At 33.7% G+C, this 20,103-nt stretch overlaps 1 protein-coding gene across 5 annotated transcripts in view; it reads right to left on the bottom strand.

Annotated features, from left to right (window-relative positions):
- Positions 1 to 20,103, bottom strand: part of LOC106470595 — an 81,353-nt gene that overhangs the window by 21,794 nt on the left and 39,456 nt on the right. For all 5 annotated transcript variants that reach the window (XM_022399209.1, XM_013931158.2, XM_022399212.1 and 2 more), the window contains exons 8-11: positions 10,128 to 10,306; positions 8,311 to 8,736; positions 5,555 to 5,596; positions 2,942 to 3,018 (exon numbers count right to left, since the gene is read on the bottom strand). In XM_022399209.1, the coding sequence (XP_022254917.1) occupies positions 2,942 to 3,018; positions 5,555 to 5,596; positions 8,311 to 8,736; positions 10,128 to 10,306 (724 nt within the window). The remainder of the gene's footprint in view (positions 1 to 2,941; positions 3,019 to 5,554; positions 5,597 to 8,310; positions 8,737 to 10,127; positions 10,307 to 20,103) is intronic.

Raw genomic sequence — 20,103 nt, 5'->3', positions numbered from 1 at the left:
ACTGACAGACTGCAAAATTTCATGAAGATATACCCAATATATATATATAGTTTAAGTATTAAATTTATGTCAACTTTAAAAGAGTACAGAAGGTCACGTGACTCGGTCAAATCAACCGACCCGTTTGGAAGAGTTAATAGATGGAAGACTAATGACAGCAGGATCTAGTTCCAAGATAGTGGTGAAGAAGAGTTCAGTCAACATGCTCAAACTTCCATCGTGAAACAGGTGGCATCGACAATGGCCAATCTCCCTCAAAATGATGGGAGAATTATCACTGCCCCATGGGTCACTGTCAACTGTCCAAGAAAAATGAGAAAAACTGAATGGAAAAAGATAGATAGATCAATAGCAGTAAAATACTGACAGGGTGCATGAAAATAGGTAAAAGAAACAGTATTGAATAGAGAAAGGTTGTGATCTGAGAGCATACGCTTCACAGAACAACCTTTCCCATTAATATCAGCACCACCCCAAATTGGATTGTGTCCATTAAAGTCTTCCAAGAAGAAAAAGGGAGACAGCAACTGTTCTATGAGAGCATTAAGGTTTCTCCTGATGACAGGTAGAGAGAACAAACACTGATGGTATGCCCCATGGAGATACAGATTGCTACAGCCTCGGAGGATGTATTGAGTGGTACGAACAAGTTGGGTACGTGCTGGTCAGTCAGCAGTGCCACACCTCCATGAACCATTCCAACACACAACCTGTCATTTCAGTATAAAGAAAACTGCCGAAAGGTGACAGTATCAGCAGATTTCAGTATGTTTCTTGTAAGGAGAGACACACAGGATGATAGGAATCAATCAAGGCTTGAAATGAAACCTCTACAGTTCCACTGTATTAAAGTGGCCATTTTTATTTAGGTGGAAGAGAACCCTTCTGTTTGTGACCACAACATTTTTCTTTAGAAGAATGAGGTCCTTCAACCTCAATAGAACTTGCCCGAGTTAATTGAACAGATCTCTGTCGGAAGAAGGAGACTCCAGTGAATGAGGGCATGACTGAATAATGGTTCTACTCCTTGGGGCAAAAGGAGATGGACCTGAGCAGTCTCTGGAAGCAATGGTGGGGACACAGACAGGAGTCAACATTGACTTGTCAATTCATGCAACCATGGAGGGCAAAAGACTCTTCACATAGTGTGAGAAAGACTCTGATGGAGGCACAGAAAGATCTGTCTGCACTCCCACTGTAACAGTGGAGCAGAGAGCAGCATAATGTGTCTGAGATGGAACAGGTAACAACTTCTGAGCTTCAGGGTAAGAAATGTTGTTCATAGTAGTTAAATATTTATTGCCACCACAACAAGCACACGACAGAGAACCATGACAAGATGCCTTTGAATGTCTAAACCGCTAACACTGGAAACACCTGAGAGAGTTAGGAATATAAGGCTATACCTTACAGTTCAGATAACCTGCTTTGACAGATGAGGTGATGTAAATGTCAATACAAAACAATGGTAGGCAGCATAATTCCTTCTTTACGAGTGGAGATATGTTGTACAGCAGAAACTTCTTGGCTTGAAAACCAGTGAGGTTCTCTCACTCGGGAATGTTTCATAAATCCCTCTCAACAATCGCTCCGCAGAAGGAATTCAGAGTAGCATGTGGAGTCACCTCAATAGCAATGGCATTCAAATTCAGGTGGATTTCACTGTGTTTTGGTGTAGATGTTTCCACCAAGATGTCCCCCAGAACTTAGCTTCTTCACTAACTTTGAAGAGCCAGAAAGCCCCTCTAAACCCTTCTGAATAAAAAAGGGAGATATATGCCCTAAAGGTTTGTTTGATAAAGATTTCATGATGAAAAAATGAGGTAAAGATGCAGAATGGGGTGAAGACTGCTGTTCAGAGTCTTCCAAATATGGGCACTTTCCAATCACTGTGTTTTTTGGGTCACTGGGTACAGGATCCATATGAAATAGACACTTCAGTGCCCACTGATGCCACCCATCATGGAGTCCTACAAGGGGATGAACTACAATGCTAAAGCAGAGCACTGTAGAAACACCAGGGTTTCTTGGGCACTATACCCAAATACCAGTATGAAGAAACAATGTCCACAACACCCATTGATAATGTCAAACACTAGTACTTGGTTGACCCTAGCCCAACAGGACCAGTCGACTGACCCTGGAGAAGCCACCCCAAGATCACCCATCTATTGGAATTCAAGGCCAACGTGGTGTTAAAGTGCAACTGACATAAAGAAACCCATCAATGACATCCATTAACCATCTGGGTCCTCTCCTCCCCTTCACATCCACACATGATAAACATGTGGGTGGATGTTCAGAACCCCAGGGAGGTAAACTGAAGATACAGAACCCTCCCTGGAAGGTCCCCTCACCATGTAAAGGAATCCACCTGAAGGAGGGGGAGGGGGGGGAATCACACAATGAAACATCATTTATTTCATCTGTGTATGGAACTCGCAAAGCAGTGAAGTATGCAATTGGCTGATAAAACTATTGTCTTTCGTGACTTAATATGGAAAGAATTTCATTTCCAAAGTACAGTTTAAAAAAATCAAATTCTACACAGATATTCTAACTTAGTAAAAAATCTCTCTTCCTGGTAATACAGGTTGTAAGTTTATTATTTTTACATTTGTTACAACTAGGAATCATTGATGACAACTAAGTTATTAAGACACAATTAACACATACACTGATTTTATCAGATGTAAGCTTAATACTACCCAGATAAATTGCACCTTTTTCTTTTTGTGTTCTGAACATATTATGCTTTATTTTTCATATTTTAATCTATCTCTCCAATTTCAAAGTCATTTATCAATCATATCAGAACCTAGAGCAGTGTTATTACCTACAAATAAGGAAATCAATTAATTAGTCACAAAGGCTAATTTTTACTTAAAAACTACAAAGAAATCCCACAAATGCATTCTTTGAATCAACTTTTACAACTCACCTAACTTTGTATTTATAGTCAGAAGCTATACTGTTAGGAACAAATTCTTCTTCTGGTTTTACAGGTACACTACAAACCTGCAGATAATAAATTTAAACAAAAATGCAAAAAATGAAACTATTAAATAAAAAAATAGCAATTCAAACATTTGAGAAAATTATACTATTGTTCAATTAAAAAAGTGATACTGTTATTCTCTATTGAGTATCATATAAGAATAAAATGTCCAAAATTAAAATGATCCACCGAGAGAAGACATTTCACTCAAGCTGAGATATCTACTTTGGTACTCCACCAAAAAAGATGATGTTTCACTCAAACTATGATGTCTAATCAAGCGAAGCATAATATGATTCTAAACATTTGTACAATACTATAAGAAAAAAATGCTGAGCAATTTTTGTGCATCTACTTCTAACTCATAAGAATTTTTAATGAATTTTGGACAACACACATCACATTTTATAAACTCTTTCTCAAAATATAGAAAACAAATTTGTATACAGAGATTTAAAAATGTCCAATTTTTTATAGTCGATGCTACACATTTCATAGTTTACATGATGCTTGTTTCTGTAGAAAACAGACATTAACAGTGCATGGACATATTAACTTAAAACACCAACTGCTGATTTGTTCAGCATTAAATAAAAAAAAAACTAAAGAAATAATTGAGCAGTTATTAAGTTTCAACTTTTTATTGTTCTTTTTGTTCAAAGTAGTACTTTGTAGTTTTAAGTTTTGTTTTATTATTTTGGTTTTTGTTGTCTCATTGACTAATACACTGAAAGTTTAGATTTTTTTAGCACTGTCTCTCTATTGTAACCAAATAGAAAAACTCCTAAACAAATTAGTAAAATCATTATTTTCATTTATGTTCTACTTTATTTCATCTAGATAAACATATTTTTCTTGTATTTTACTTTACCCGATTGAAGAGGCAAGTATTCATTAAAAATTATGAAACTGTCAAAATTATCCAATGAGCCTGCATGCATTTAATTCAGTGCCATAGATGTTCATTAAAATTTGTACTTTGGTATTGAAACAAAGTACATAATAAATTTCTTTTCAATAATTATGAAATTTTCTACATTTAAATAAATCAAATTAAGACATATTTGAATTACATTTTAGCTTGTTCATTACAAAAGCTAGACCTAACATACCAATGCTCTGTCACTATTATGTCTAACTCTTCTCTGTTCACATTTAATATTCTTACAAAATTCTGCTACATATCCTGCAATATAAATTATCTACAAATTACTGTATGATACATCAGCTCCTAAAATAAATGTACAAACTTTAAATGAGCTTTGTCTCCTTCAAAGTATTATTTTTTTTTATGACAAAAAAAAGAGTTAGATCCAAGGGACATATATAAAATCATAAATAAATCAAACACATACTCCGTGTTTTAGAAATTAACAGCATATGGAACTTTTTTCACGTACTAAGTACAAATATAAGTACTTTTTTGAAAGAAGTGTTTACAGATTTAAATTTTCTTTCAATATTTCATATGTAATGGTGCAACTTGTCTTGGCAGACTTTGCATGCCATTGGTACTAGAAGAAACAAACAGAATATATACAGGATTATTTATAAACAATCCACAGTAACAACACGGGGCAGTAAGTGCTAAACAGGTTTTTAGATTTATATTGGATAAAATAAATAAGTGAATGAGAGTTTGTTCCAAATTATACGGAACATTTTCTCCACGCTATTACAAATATATTTTTTATGTTTTTCAAGTGATAGGAAATGGGATATATTTTCAAGTATTTAAAATATAGAGCTGAATTCAAATCTCAGTTTTTATAGAACATCTGGGCAATTAGTGGTATTTGTTAACCAATTAATCAGGTGATGCCAGCCTGTTGCCTTTCCTCTAATCAGCAACTCAAAAAGAAAAAGTTAGCAGCAGATGCTGCCAGCCAGTTGTTTTCCTTCTGCTCAGCAGTTCAAAATTGTGACAGTGGCAGCTAGCCTTAGTAGCTTTGCCATAACAAAAATGGAGTGAATAAGTTTGTTGGCAATGGAAATCAAACCTGAGATCTGTGAATTATGAGATCCCTCCCCCAAATCACCAAAGCTGAACAAACTTCAAGTAAAAAAACCACAACAACAATTTATAAGGCTAATGCTGAACAGCTCAGTAACAAACAAAAAATCATAGCAAAATTTGGATTACTTGAATAGTTGGAATAATCAAAATTAGTAGCAACTGGAAACACTAATTTCATGATAATTGATTTAACCATAATTGAAAATAATTAATTAGTTTACATGACTAATCAATTTAATTGCTACTAATAGGTGATCAATTAAATCACCCAGCTCTGATCCAGCATAGAACTTTATTAGGTTTTGGAAAGTAAGTTTAAATAAAGTTCCAGAAAAATATATTTTCTTTTGAATTAACTATGAACTTTATATTTATTCTTAATGCAAAACCATAGAACACAATCGTAAGCTGGAAACAAAAATTGTCATGAACCATTTGGAAAATGTACTTTTCAGGCTAGTGCATATATTTTTAATTATCTATACCTATGTACATCCACACAAATTCACATAACAGAGCTTATCACCTTGCATACTTACTGGACATATTAGTGAGTCTCCGCCATAATGTCTGCAAGAAATCTAAGACAAGAAAACAGTTGTGAATTATTTCAATTAAATCGTATACATCTCTTAAGGTTACACGTATACAACTACATATATATATATACATTTACTTTGAACTAACTTTCCAACACTGTGTTAATTATCTATTTATATTCAGATAACAATTGGTATGCAAGTGTTTTACTACTACATAAAAAAAGTAAAGAAGTAACAACTAAAAAGAATGTAGGACACAGATTACATGTCGTTTTAACATGTTTTGTTGTGAAAATGTACATCTGCTTTTGCTTTTTTTTTATGTGATAACCACACATCATTGAATACAATCATTTTGGGGGTTGTCTGAGGAAACATTGGACTTGTCCTCAAAACAGTATAATATTCTGTATTTCAAATTTAGAATTGTGGACTACTCTGAATAATAAACTGTACTGGTCATGGGCTAACAAACAAGAAATTCTGGTCTAGACTACTGCTGGGACCTTCTTCAACAATTTGTACATTAAAGCCCACCAAATGTCAATTACACTAGCATTGTACTGAGTGAGGAATAGAACAAGATTCCACATATCTACCAAGTGACCAGATGCCCCTGGGGTTTTAGATATTAGGTAGCTACAAGAAAATATCTGCTGAACATACATGGTCTTTACAGTTAAACTTTAAAGGTAGTTTTCTTCTGAATGTTATTTTTAACTTCTTAATTTTAATCTTTTCAAAATTTTTAAAGCTTCTCTGTGCATATTTTAAGGTTTTTTATTAGTGCAGTTTTTTTACACAGAGTTTGATGTCATAGTTTTTCATTGTATGCAGTCTGGCAGATTGGAGTTTCTACATAAATCAGTTAAGCAAACATTCAGGGACTTCAATAACATTTATCTGTTGAGATAGCAGTAAACTAAATTTATGGAAAGTAACAGAATATTGTATGAAGTAAATATCTTGAAGTAATCTAGCACTAACAGTCCAAATAAGGAAAACTTTATCAAATATTTTTCCAAATGTGTGATTATACAGCACATTTCTATAAAAGTGGCCTTGAAATTCACCCATAAACTGATACTGGCAATTTGAGGGGCCATGGTATTTGTACTAAGAGCAGAACCAAAAGTTGGAATTTAATAATCATTGTGGGATTTAAGACTATCTAAAGATAAAGTAGTTTGGATAATAAATCAATTGCTTTTTGAAATTTGGAGGACTGCATTAATTTTAATTGGTTTCTGGAGTTCCTAGCCCATTTCATGAAATGTATGTAGAGAAAATGTAATTCTAGAAAAGGCTGTGTTTCTTCATCATCAACTTTCTAAATAATGTTAATAAATGACATAGCATGATAAACATAAGCATTTAATGTTTGCCACAGGGTTTGCAGTTGGTATCAGTACCGGTAGTACTAGCTTGTAGTATATCGTATGTTGAGAATAATATCTGTTATCACATGTCCCATCTTTGGAGTTTTAACTGAATGCCTCCTCTGGTATTCTAGTTTTGCTTTTCACAAAATTATAAATGTTTGATGTGGTAGTTTTGAGTTCATACTTCAGTCGATAAAGCGAATCTCACTGTGAAAACTGGCAATAGCATGAAATATGGGAAAATGGTGACTCAAGCTCTGGAAGAGAACGTGAATGTGCTTATATGACTGATTGCATGTCAGGTAGGTGCATGCATGATTAACCCTTAGCATGCTGGTAGGTCAAACTGCTTAACTATCATGGTATACAAACAAACTGGACATCAAACCATAGATAGTAAATCAAATTTGAATATTATATAAGTTTTAAGTTCTTAATTGTATAAAGGAATATTCAAAAACAAGCTCAAATTCCCCTAGTATGAGAATTTGGATATTTGTTCTTGAACTGTCTCCTCTTCTGGATTTTTTCGTCCACCCCTTAGAAAACTACAAAATGTAACACAAAATATTCTTCATAATTTCATCATTGATATTCTGAAGGTATATTTTTATATTCTTCAATCTTATGGGGCTAAAGAGCAATCAATGAAAATTCAGAAACCACTTTCCATGCCTACCTCTGACATGCTCTAATTTACAATTTGCTAATAGATTTTTCTGAGGGTCAACTCCCATTAAATTTATAACCAATAGAAAGCCGATTTCAACTGATTCATTGCCATAGTCATCATACCACATGTGGTTACAGATACTTGACAATTTGGTTTGATGTGAAAAAATTATCATGAGAACACACAAGGCAGAATAGTTGAATTTCCATCTGCTCAAGTCACATGATTAGAGATGCTTGAGTATAGGTACTGATACCGGCAATCTGGTACCACCAGTACTATTGCAAACCCTGGTTTGCCAGACTATAACTTTCTTAAATATAACAGTACAGGTGATCATGCTTGTTTAAGCATTAAAAACTATAACTTTATTAATAATTTGGTTAGTTTGTAAAAAAAAAATACACTTTGTCATTGGTGGTTTAATAAACTAGTTTATTGTGTAGAAATTAATAATTCTAAACTGATGATGCTTAGATGATGTATTTTGTATTTCTTTTGTGAACTATGATCATTGTCACATTTGTATGTTGGTTTTATTATAACAGAATTAAGGTTTCTGTTACTGCCATAACAGTTTTCATTTAGTTTTTACAAATGATTTATTTATGGATGTTGTGATATCAAAGCTAACTTATCAAAAATGCCTTAGTTTAATGCAGTTATGAAGGGAAAAAACTAAAATTTATAAACTTTACCTCTATACAGTTGTGACACAAGATACACTGACAAGAAGGATGAGTCATCAGGTCACTATCGGCCATTTCTTCTAAACAGATAGTACAAGAAGACCACTGTTTCAATTTCTGGCTATTTTCATTTGTCTGCTTGTCCACTTGATTTTCATTAAACTTTTCACTGTTGACTTCATTACACTCTCCTTTCCTTGCACTATCATATTCATTTGACCCATCATCACCCCCACCTTTATCAGGTTCAAGATCATCACTTCTTTGAGCATTAACCACTGTGCAACATGCATCATTAGAAGTACCATGTGATAAAGGCAATAATTCTAGGTTACAAACTTCTGTTGGAGATGTAATCTTTGGAGGAGATGCATATTGAAAACCATATACTATCCTGTTAGTATCATTGATATACCGAACCAACATATTGTCCTCCTTAAAAGATAAAGAAAAGAGGGTATGTAATGATCCTCCATAAAGTTTTCCCTAAAAACATGTGCATTTTTACAATTCACAGACAATCATAACATGTAAATACAATTCAATATCTTTCACCATGTTACTCCTCAGTACATATTTTTCCACAACTAACTTAACCATTATCAAACAAAAAATGGATATTTAAAGTGTTTATACACAAAAACCTCTTAAGGAATGAATTAAAGAAAAAATTCAGAACTCCAAATAAAGTATTAAAGATTTCATTTGGAACTAATGAAGCATAAGCTTTATCTTAAGATTCCTGAGGTAACTTTTATTTCAAAAATGGTATATTTCACAAAATGACATTGGTATGGATACATAATTGTTCCTAAAAACACATTTTTTCTAATAAAACAATAATTACATACATACTTAGCTCTACTGTACTATTTTTGAAATTAAAATAAACATAGGAAAAAAATATTTTAAAAAAAGTATGTTTCTTTGGCTCAAATTCAGTTGCAAATATATCCTACTTGTTACAATAAGTGTTTACTTTACATTTTCTTAATTTTCTAACCTCAGTTATAATTGTTTTAATTTTTTATAAAAGGCTCTAGAGTTTCTGAAATTTCAAATATTTTCTTAAGACTAAATGTATTATATTATTAAAACACTGCTTAACTATTGCAGCCCCAATAACAGAAATAGTTGAAAAGCTTCACAAAATTTCTGTTTAGCAGAAAATTAGGAAACTGACAAATAATGATGATTCACTAACTCTCATAATGATGCACTTGGATTTTCAATACATCAAGCCGTTTCACTGCAACAGTATAAGGCTTAGGCCACTTTATATTCTGTATGGGTTTTCTACTTTTTTCTACAAAAAGTATGAATGTTACAAGTAATGATTTATGGTTCACATTAATTCTCATAAGTACTCTTCTTTGATAAGATGAAACTGAGGTATATTAGCATACATTCCTTACAACTGGAGTGACTCAGCCATCTGAATGAGAGATCTTAGTTATGTGTATCTGTAAGAATGAAAATTGTAGTTGAGCCAAGAAAAGCAAAGAAAACATTTAATAGCACTAAAAAGATGTCAAACTGTCATTAAAATTGGACATAAATAATACTTTAATATTAAAATGAACTTCAAACAGATACTTTAGCAACAGCTATTTCTCTTATTTTATTCTTCTTCCTCTTCTACACAAAATAATAATTATATTTCTAATGTTTTTTTTTATAAAAACTTACAAGCTGAAAAAACAAAAGGAATCTACTTACTTTTTTTTATGACACTACTTCCAGACAAAAGATAAAAATATATTCTGAAAAAAAATACTTGAAGTTAAAATTGGTATAAAAATAAGTCTATAACAATAACAACTTACTAATATACGGGAGATGTGGTTATCAAACACTTCAGCTAGAATTACATCATCAAGTGCATGACCATCTTGTTGGATCATGGAGAGTAGCACTTCTCGAAGCTGCTGGACTCGAGCATTCTTATGCACTGTCACCAAATACCTAACAGGTGGTGAACTTCCAACAGGCATGTAGGTGATAGCTGAAAGAGAGCATTATCTTTGTATTTGATAGAGAAAAGTTAACATTTTTTTAAACTGAAAATATATTTCTGATAGATATCGCTTCTCACAAAAAGATTTCTCGATTTATACTGGCCTTTATTGGCACAAACTTTTGCTCCCCATTAGCCTCGATACTCACACTTACCCTCACATGTGTTAACGTGAGATATCTGCATACTAACATGTATTTGATTGTGCAGCAACCCTCCAAAAATAGGAGTATGACACTACCCCTATCGTAACATCTCTGACACAATCAACACTGGATCCACTGGGAACTGACATCCAGCCAATGGTAGGAAGGTGGAGGGCCCATGTGGATGTTCATCTCCAGTCCAAAGCCTGGCAGCATTGGGAATTCTTCATCCAGTCCTCAGTAGAAGGAGAGTACTGACCTTACACCTACAGAAATTCATGTGTCTTGTCCAGCTCCAACCTTCACTGAGAACCGAAATCTAGAGGACAGTAGGAAGAGAGAGGGCATTGCGGGTTTGCATCTCCAGTCAAAAATCTAGCGGCATTAGGAATTTATCATACAGTCCATGGTAGAAGGAGGGTACCCATCAACCATGTGAGGACTTATGTGGCTGATCCGGCTCCAACTAACACCATATCCCCAGGAACCAGCATCTGGCAGACAGGAGGACTGCAGCACCAGAGACAGTGCAATGGGTGACTGGATTACCCCATATTGAAAAGCAGAGTAATCACACTGACAGAGTGCATCATCCAAATCTGAAAACGTTGACAATCATAAAGAGAAAGGGAAGAATACGCCAGGCGAATCCAACCTATAAGAGCAATGGGAGAAAGATCACAGGAGAGGTTAAGTTCCCATGGAATAAATAAATGGACTCGGGGATCACAGAAGGTAGCAGCGCATGTCATATACCATCGAAAAGCCATGACCCTAACAAAGGAGATGGTTGGGATCGAAGCAGTCATAAAGATAGGATATGGAGCTAAGGGAATTAGATGTAAAAGGTAGAATTACCCTCTTAGGCAGCCAAAGTTTTTGACATAAAAGAATATCCAGGAAAGAAGAAAACATTGGACTTATAAAACAAAAGGCAGCAAACATCAATTGCAAACACATCGGAATGACAATGTCCACACATCAACATCAGCAAAAACAGGGACTTCGAGAAAAGGTGATATAACAGACATGAAGACATAGGTTCAAATGGAGAACTACATTGAAGTTCCAATCAGAAGAAATGAAGCAACAGGGATAAGACTGATGACTAGAAAACACAAGCAAATTTGGTAAACCTAAACATGGCAGATAACATCGCCCAATAGCCTGCAACACAGGAAACTGAAAGGCCCCTGTCAAAAAGGACATTACGTGTGGAACAGTAAGGCAGGAAGGATAATAACCCTGTCTGACAGACTAACAGTGGTACATGTGCCATTTATGTTGTTAAATTGCCATGGAGTAAGGATGAACTGGATAGGAAACAAAGGAAGCTACCCATCGAGAAAGTCTGGCCCTTCTGGTGAGGGACTGGACAAAAGCCACATGTGAAGATATCTGTCCATTGTAACAGACAGATGACAAAAGAATGTTGGAGATAAAGGAGGGGAAGGGGGTGACACCAAAAGCCAGTACAACAGAGGAAACCATGTTTGAGTTGACCAATATGGAGCCACCAACAGAACACAAAATGAAGTGGTCTGAATTATGGCAAGGACCCTTAGGAGGAGACAAATAGGTGAATACATATATAGGTACCAACCTGTCCAATCCTGACTGAGAACATCAACTGCTCCTGCCAAAGGATGAGGAACAGGAGACCAAAATCAGGGAAAATGTGTATTGGGATGAGTGGCAAAGTCCAAATCTGGTACACAAGCACCAAAAAATGTGAGGATTCAAAAATAATTCTGTAGGAAGAATATTGTTGGGATTGGATAACTGATCCACAACCAGATTCAGGGCACCCGGAATATGACATGCCAACAAAGTGATGTGATGGCTGTGGGCCCAGTACAGAAGATCCAATGTTTGAAAACACAGGCCTCTTGATGAGTTCACCTTTGCCTGGTGATGTACAAGACCACCGTAGAATTGTTGAACTGGACTATTACCAACCAGTCCTGAAGATCCTGCAGAAAATGAAGTAAGGCTCGATGAACAGCAAGAAGTTCCAAGAGATTGATATGGAGAGAGGACTCAGAGAGAGTCCAACATCCCGAAACCTCCCGAGTGTCAAGGTATGCCCCCAACCGGAAAAAGAAGCATCCATAAAAGGTGACATTCTGGATGAGGAGAGAGAAGAGAAACACCAACAGTGGTGTTGTCCCAATCCAAGCACCAGGCAAAACTGGTCTGTAAGGAAAGGAGAGAGTAAGAGGGGCATCTAAAAGATCCTGAACAAGGTTCCACTGGTCTATCAAAACTCATTGAAGATGGCACATGTGGGCACGACCAAGTGAAATAAGGGTTTCTAGAGAAGCCCACATCCCCAAAAGAGAGAGAATCTCTCATGCAGTAGAAGAAGGTGAGGATGAAAAACACCGAGATGAACCAAGTATTGTATGAGCATAAGAAGACTTCTGACCTGAGAACATAGTCACCAACATTGGGTGCCCTGAAAATTATGCCTGTCTATATCTATGGCAAACAACAAACACCCAAGCAGTCAGAACCAGTAAGGGATTAGAAAGGGGGCTAGACACAGGGATGGGAAGAGGTTGAAGGGATAACTAAGATGCCAAGGAAGTGTGCAGATGAGCTGACTCAATCCTCGACTCCAACTTGTCAGAGATACTTCCCAAAACCTCTCATTCCAAGAAATGCAATGAAGTAGAAGATAAACAAACCTGAGATGAAAGGGTGTCTTGGACCAAGAAGTTCCCAACTGCAGAGCAGCTACTCTGTAATGCCAGGGCTGAAAAGGAAAGGTGTGCTATGATAGCAAAAAGGAGATTCTGAGTATTATCTGAAAACCCTCAGGGAAATGATGAATGGCCTCAGACAAAAGGTGATGGGAGGATAATGAATAGAGAAGGATGGTCAGAGTATGACAAATATAGGAAAACTGTGTCTTGGAAAAGGTACTCAAAATATCTGGGTTTTATCCCCACAAAGGGAGAAGCAACTCTAAATGCTGCGAGTCCAAATAGGGATAAGTGGATAAATTAATCAAATTGTGAGTGAAAACATGTCTATTCAATAAGACTGCCAATCGAGAAGTGGTTAACAGCCGCAAGATTAAAGAGGGTGTTAGTTATGATAAGGGTAGTGTCACACTCCTATTGTTGGAGGGTTGCTGCATAACCACTTTCATGTTAGTATACATATTAGACTTGCAAGAAAAAGAAAATCTGCTCAAAATGGCACATTTGTAATTCCTCTTATTATTATTCTTTTGCCAACCTATAACCAAAAAATGGCATGGTATATTGCATTCAAACCCTTTGTAGAATATTAAAAATAAGGTACTGCAAAGGTTGTAGGGATATTGAAAAGTTGATTTGTTTCTTCTATATTGTACATAAACTAAAAAACATAATTCTAGTGTAAATAATGTTACCATTACTCCTTGAAATTAGCTTTCTTACAAGTATCTGTTGTTCTTTTAAAAAATTAAATACAGAGTGAAACAGGAATTATCAGCCAATAACAGAGGAACATTAGATGACTGTTATATATAGATACTCAATGCTTTGTACACTATACAATCAGTGGCTTTGTTATGTATGAAGAAGTCAAAAAAAAAATCAATACACATAACATTAAATCTGATTACACACATTTGTAGAACAATTACCTTAAGAGACATATAGGTTTATTTAAATCAATGTTTAAGACGTATGTTTTATTTGAAAAGGCTACTTTTCTACTGGTAAGATTTTATACTTGCTTAGTGAGGATTGTGTTTTAGTCTAGGAATATATTTGCCCATTGCTATGCATTATATAGAGAGAATTTAGTAACACGGAAACTATAGATGCTCACTGTATTCTCAAACAAATCTCCATGACAATATCCAGCTGCAGCTTAACATTTTACATCTCGAACTAACGTGATCAAATAGTCAATAGCTACCATAAATCGTCATAAACCATATCAGCTAGCTACTAGCTATGCTTATTATCATTACAATGTATAAAGGTAGCTACCATAAATCATCATAAACCTTATCAGCTAGCTACCAGCTATGCTTATTACAATGTATAAAGTTAGCTACCATAAATCGTCATAAACTGTATCAGCTAGCTACTAGCTATGCTTATTATCATTACAATGTATAAAGTTAGCTACCATATCCAGTAATCCTTTGTCTATAGTTGAGCATACAAAAAAAACCAAACAAAGTCAATTTAAAATTGGGAATTTAAAACCTGCAAACAGAGACTGTAAAAAAAAAGTAAAGAAACAAGACTGGAGATACTGTGGACAAACTACTCAAACTACAAATCCCTCAAATTTTGACTCAACCAAATGTAATTCTAGGTAGCAGCATGGAGCCAAAATAGGGGTTTGAATATCTGAAATAAAGAAAAGTTATTTTATATACTACTACCATCATTACAGCAAGTTAAAGCTTAGTTTCATCAGTGATGAAAGTAAAAAAACAAGAGGTAAAACACTAGTACTAAATTTCTTGTTCTTTCATGCATTTTTTATTTATTATTATAGAAAGTAACTGAAATGTAAAAAATAGAAACTTATTAGGTCAGATAAAAAACATAAATGAAATATTAAATATAAAAATTTCTCAATGAGATGCTTGTGAATTACACAATTCACTTGACTTGAGATAGGTGCTTGTTGAGTGATTTAACTTTTTTTATGCAAATATAGTAGTTAGACACAGTGCAAAGATCAATAAAAGAATAAAATTAAAATAATTGTGAAAAGAATAGAAGAATGAAAGTTTTATGATAAATAACTCTAATTTTCTGTTAGAATCTGCAACCATTCTAGAAAGAAAAAAGGAGAATTTAGATTTCATGTTTTTGTGGTGGTTACAAGGTTGGTCAAATGGACCAAACCCATGTAGGTAGATAAAATATAGTTTTACTATGAAAACCTTTGATACTAATTTAGGAGAATCTAGAGGTTATACTGACGAAATATGAAAAATTAAAAAAAGCATTTATATTCTTAACAAGAAAACCAACTTGCATTTAGGCTAGTCAGACTAACTAAAGTAAATCCAGTATTTGAAAAAAATATTTTATTAGAATTCTGATTTTTTGTGTACAACATACTTTTAATGTTTACTAACAGCTTACCAAATTTTATGAAGATAAATGCAGGATAAGAGTAAACATTAATCATGGGCTTGGTCCCATGTACATAGGGTAAATTTTGATTTGAAGATCTTATCAGTACCTTAAATTTAAATGAAATAACATAAGAAATAATAGTTCCTATTTGAAACAAAATGTATTGGTATCTTAGACATAAACAACCATCTTATATGGGTTGAAATTACTAAAAAGTATTAGTATTTTAACAAATATAATTTTAAAAACCATAAATCATCACTATCAACCTGTTGTGTTACAAATTTTTTAACTTTTAAAAAACATTTCTGCTGTAATTTATTATTCCCGATACAATACAACAGAAAATACCTTTAATTTGCTTGTCTGTTTATAGTTAAGCACAAAGCTACAGAGTGTTAGAAGTCCACAGGCTTGTCATAACAATACATCACACAAACTGACATATGCATCTTCAAGATGTTACATATATATTTCTGCTAAATACATTTTTTTCTCAATTTTTATAACATGATATAGATGCCAAAGCTAATTGATGTAAAATAAGAATGCGTGACTAAAAAAAAATGAGTAGAAAAATCAGAATAATGTAATTTCTGCAGTCACTTTCCCACCATGAGCAATGCTGAAACCTAAAGTGTACAAAATTCATTGTTTTCATTTATTTTGAGTGATTTAATGTATGTACATTGGAAGTATGTTGAAACTTACATTTTTGCAACAATTGCATAGCAGAATGCCATGTGTAATTGTCAATGTTATTTGTTATTTTCACTTTTAGTTTAGTTTACGAATATCATTTAACAATTAAATTTGTCTGATTCTTGTTCTTTTGTAGATTTTTTCTTTATATTTCTAACTTTTGTGGTATCTTGGTAACAGTTAGGGTTGTGACTCAATGTACCAAGGTTAACTATCAATATGTCATTACTACATGTATTATCGTTGTTGTGAATGATTTTTTTTTCAACTTTAATTTACCTTATTGCTATCATTTAAGTTTTTTGTTGTCTATTTTTTTTCACTTTCTTTGTCATAAGGATGGCATCCCAATATGAAACTATTTAACTTGTACTTTTTCAGATATACATTCTTGGCTAGATAGCTGTCATTTTGATACATTTTCATTGAAACTAATATGGCAGTCCCAACTTGTGAGTGACCTAACAACTAATATGATTTATGATTTCCATGTTATAAAAGAATTTGATTGTGGTTTGAATATAGTACAGCTGTACAGGAGTACAAATGCTTATCTTAACAACAATATCAATGATGTCATTGTTTTATTTCACCAGTATAAAATGTTTACCGGGTCGTGTTATACCAAACCAACAACATGTCAAAAAAAAATTAAATTTAAAGGATGTGACATTAGTGGCTGAACCTGGGGTTACAATTCAGAATGATTCCATCAAAATAGGAATGGTTATCACTTCTGCATAATGACCATAAAGTTTACATAGTGATAATACGAAAGGTATTGACATTTTTTCCTTTTTAAAAAAAAAATCAATCCAGATCATATCAAATTTACATATACTATATGCACAGATTTTAGTATAACCTCCAACACACCACACTTAACAGCAGAATTATTGTAGGGGCAATTATTCAAATCATACAACCACAAATCTATTTTCTGAATACGGGATTTAGAAACAATCGACTTAACACTAATAAAGTACAGTGAGTGAACATAATATTAATTTCATAAATTTTACCACACTTTATTGTAAGACAAATTCACTTAAAAATCACTATCATTCCATTAAGAATGAAATGTGTGTTTTTTTTTATAGCAAAGCCACACTGGGCTATCTGCTGTGTCTGCTAAGAGAAATCTAAACCCTGATTTTAGCATTGTAAATCCAACCAGAGGACTAAGAGAAGTATAGAATGTCTTAGATAGAGAGATGAGAAATAGTAATAAAAGATGACAACTGTCTATTTCTATTATTTTTTCAGCAATAAACTAACACTAATCAAGACACACAGCAGTGGGTTGTGCAGCCAAAACAACCTGCAGGATACACTGTGTGTTATTAACAGGGGTGACAGTTCAGCAATTTTCTACTTTTGTAGCTTGGTCTGTGGTAATCCAAACTATCACACATTTTCAGTGGATGTGCTCTACTGGACCCTTATTTCACCTAACAAATTTCAAGGCAATGCATTAAGAAATACTCAAGATATAAAATCTCCAATCCTGATTGAATTTCTTCCTATTTTTAGCCACTGCATAGTGGCTCATAGAACGGCTCTGAGTATTTTTGTTTTGATTTCTTCAAAGTACAAACTCATAACTTCGTCATCTCTTGATTGATTTGAAATATAATTACAGTTTTGGAGCAGGTGGTTAAACCATTTTGACTGATGTATTTGACCATGCCCAAGGTCTCGTAAATTAATTTACTCTAATCCTGCCTAATATAATTTCAATTTGAGAGTAGGCTGGTAGAGATCCTGATGAGCAATAAATTTGAATGGGGTATACGTGCTCCCATGCTTTGTATTGCTGGTGCACAAAGATATAGCTAATAAAAAGAAGAAAAAGGTCTCATAGATTAATTTACTTTAATCCTGCCTAAAAAAATTTCAAGTGCTGCATCTATTGATGATTCCCTCCGTTTTTTTCTTTGTACCGAAAGTACGGAAATTTTATTTAATAGAAACACAAACTTAACTTTCATGGATCTTTTTCAAATTAGGTACACTGATAGATCTTTATAGCCTACAATTAGATGTCAAATTTAGTCTAAATATAAGCCACATTCAACAAAACCAACTTAGTTTTGACAAAACATTTTGAGCATACTTACACAAAAAAGTCATGTGAACTATTGGTCTAAAATTTTTTTACAACAGCTTCACCTGAGAGGAAAGGTGGTCCATTTTTATTTTTTTGTCATTATGAATTAGAGCAGCAAAATTATAGGATGAAAGCACATGCATACACATAAGTCTCAGTTAAGCCAAGCAAACCAGATTAACAGTTTCTAGATTAAGTTTTCAAAAGAATCAAAGAAACATACAGGTGGAAAGTTATTATTATTATTATTATTATTATTATTCACTGCCAACTTACTTACTAAATTTTATGAAATTATCCTAATTAAAGAGTATTTAGCATCACGTGATATTAGCTTAATCAATTAGCGTAAATAATAATGAGTGATTGATACAGGTATACCGAGTGCATGGGGGGTGATGACAAGAAACTGTTAATCTAGTTTCCATGGCATTTCTATAAAAGAAATTATTAACACTGTTCGAGAGGAAAAACTATCATCATATATTTTAAAGAATCTGGTTGATTCTGTAAATTATAGGTCTGTTCTGAATAATAAAATTGCGATCCTAAAGCTAAAGTTGGTTACTATCAAGTGTCACTCTCATACTTACTGTAGTTTGTTGGTGTGTATTGACAAAGAGTCATGATATCAAAAACACCTTAGGTGTGAAAAAAAGTTGCAGCCAAAAATGGATTGAGCATGCTACTATTCATTCATTAGTTAGCCATTCATTTGTTCAACTTGGGGAATGATGGTGGCCTAGCTAACTAATATATGAATATTTGCTGTAAAATTCTTGTCAATGCTGTAAGTGTAGCTACCAATATGGCCACCAATTTTGATTTCGTTCCTTTAAGTCGCACATTCAATCCTTTTCTGACCACACCTTTATTTTAAACTTAAAGTGTTATTGATCAGATGAAATTTGCACGCATGCATACTTGAGTGCAAGTAAACAAATTTTGTTTGCTATACCAGGTAAAGACACTTTCAGATGAACTATCTAACTTCTTAAGAACACCATAATATCTAATGAAGATAAAATTAGTGACTAATATTACAATAATATTCTATATCTACTAATGGAAGTTATGAAGAACAGAAAAGTAATGGAAGATAATTCAACTGTTATATTTTGAAGACCAAAGCTTGTCATAACATACAATATTACATGAAAATCCTTGAATATTAGTACCATGGAAGTTTACAGTGCATTAACTAAAACCAGACACACAGTAAGTTCTGTTAGATACATGTTAGACTTAGACATAACTAATTCCATTAAGCTTGAAACTGACATATTTGTGTAAATAATGAACTTAATCCTAAATATTAAAAGGCAAAAAGTTTCCTTAATTACTAATGCACTGTATATTTTAGTAAGTGTTATGAAATATACACATTAAAACTGATTATTAGTAAAATCTGAGTACCTGACCTTAATTTACTAAATGCAAAGAGTCTCTGCCACTAAAACGTATTAATATGGTTTATAAAATAGATAATTTCTTAATATTTGAAAGCTAATTTCTTATCATAAGCACACAAAGAATGATAACTATCACAACTTAACACTGTGAATCATTCCAACATGATTATAAAAATACAAAACACTATCCAAAAGCTCAAGCACTTTGTGTTTGTGTCCAAGGCTGATGAGAGGGGGAGGGCAAGGTGTAGCTGCCCCAGGGTCTGGCAGTGGGATATTCCAAAGCTCACTAGAAATGCATACTACTTAA

This window comes from Limulus polyphemus, unplaced genomic scaffold (assembly GCF_000517525.1).
Source record: "Limulus polyphemus unplaced genomic scaffold, Limulus_polyphemus-2.1.2 Scaffold4106, whole genome shotgun sequence".
NCBI classification, from domain to species: domain Eukaryota; kingdom Metazoa; phylum Arthropoda; class Merostomata; order Xiphosura; family Limulidae; genus Limulus; species Limulus polyphemus.
Note: the sequence above shows the minus strand (reverse complement) of the source record. Positions and strands in the feature narration are given on the sequence as shown.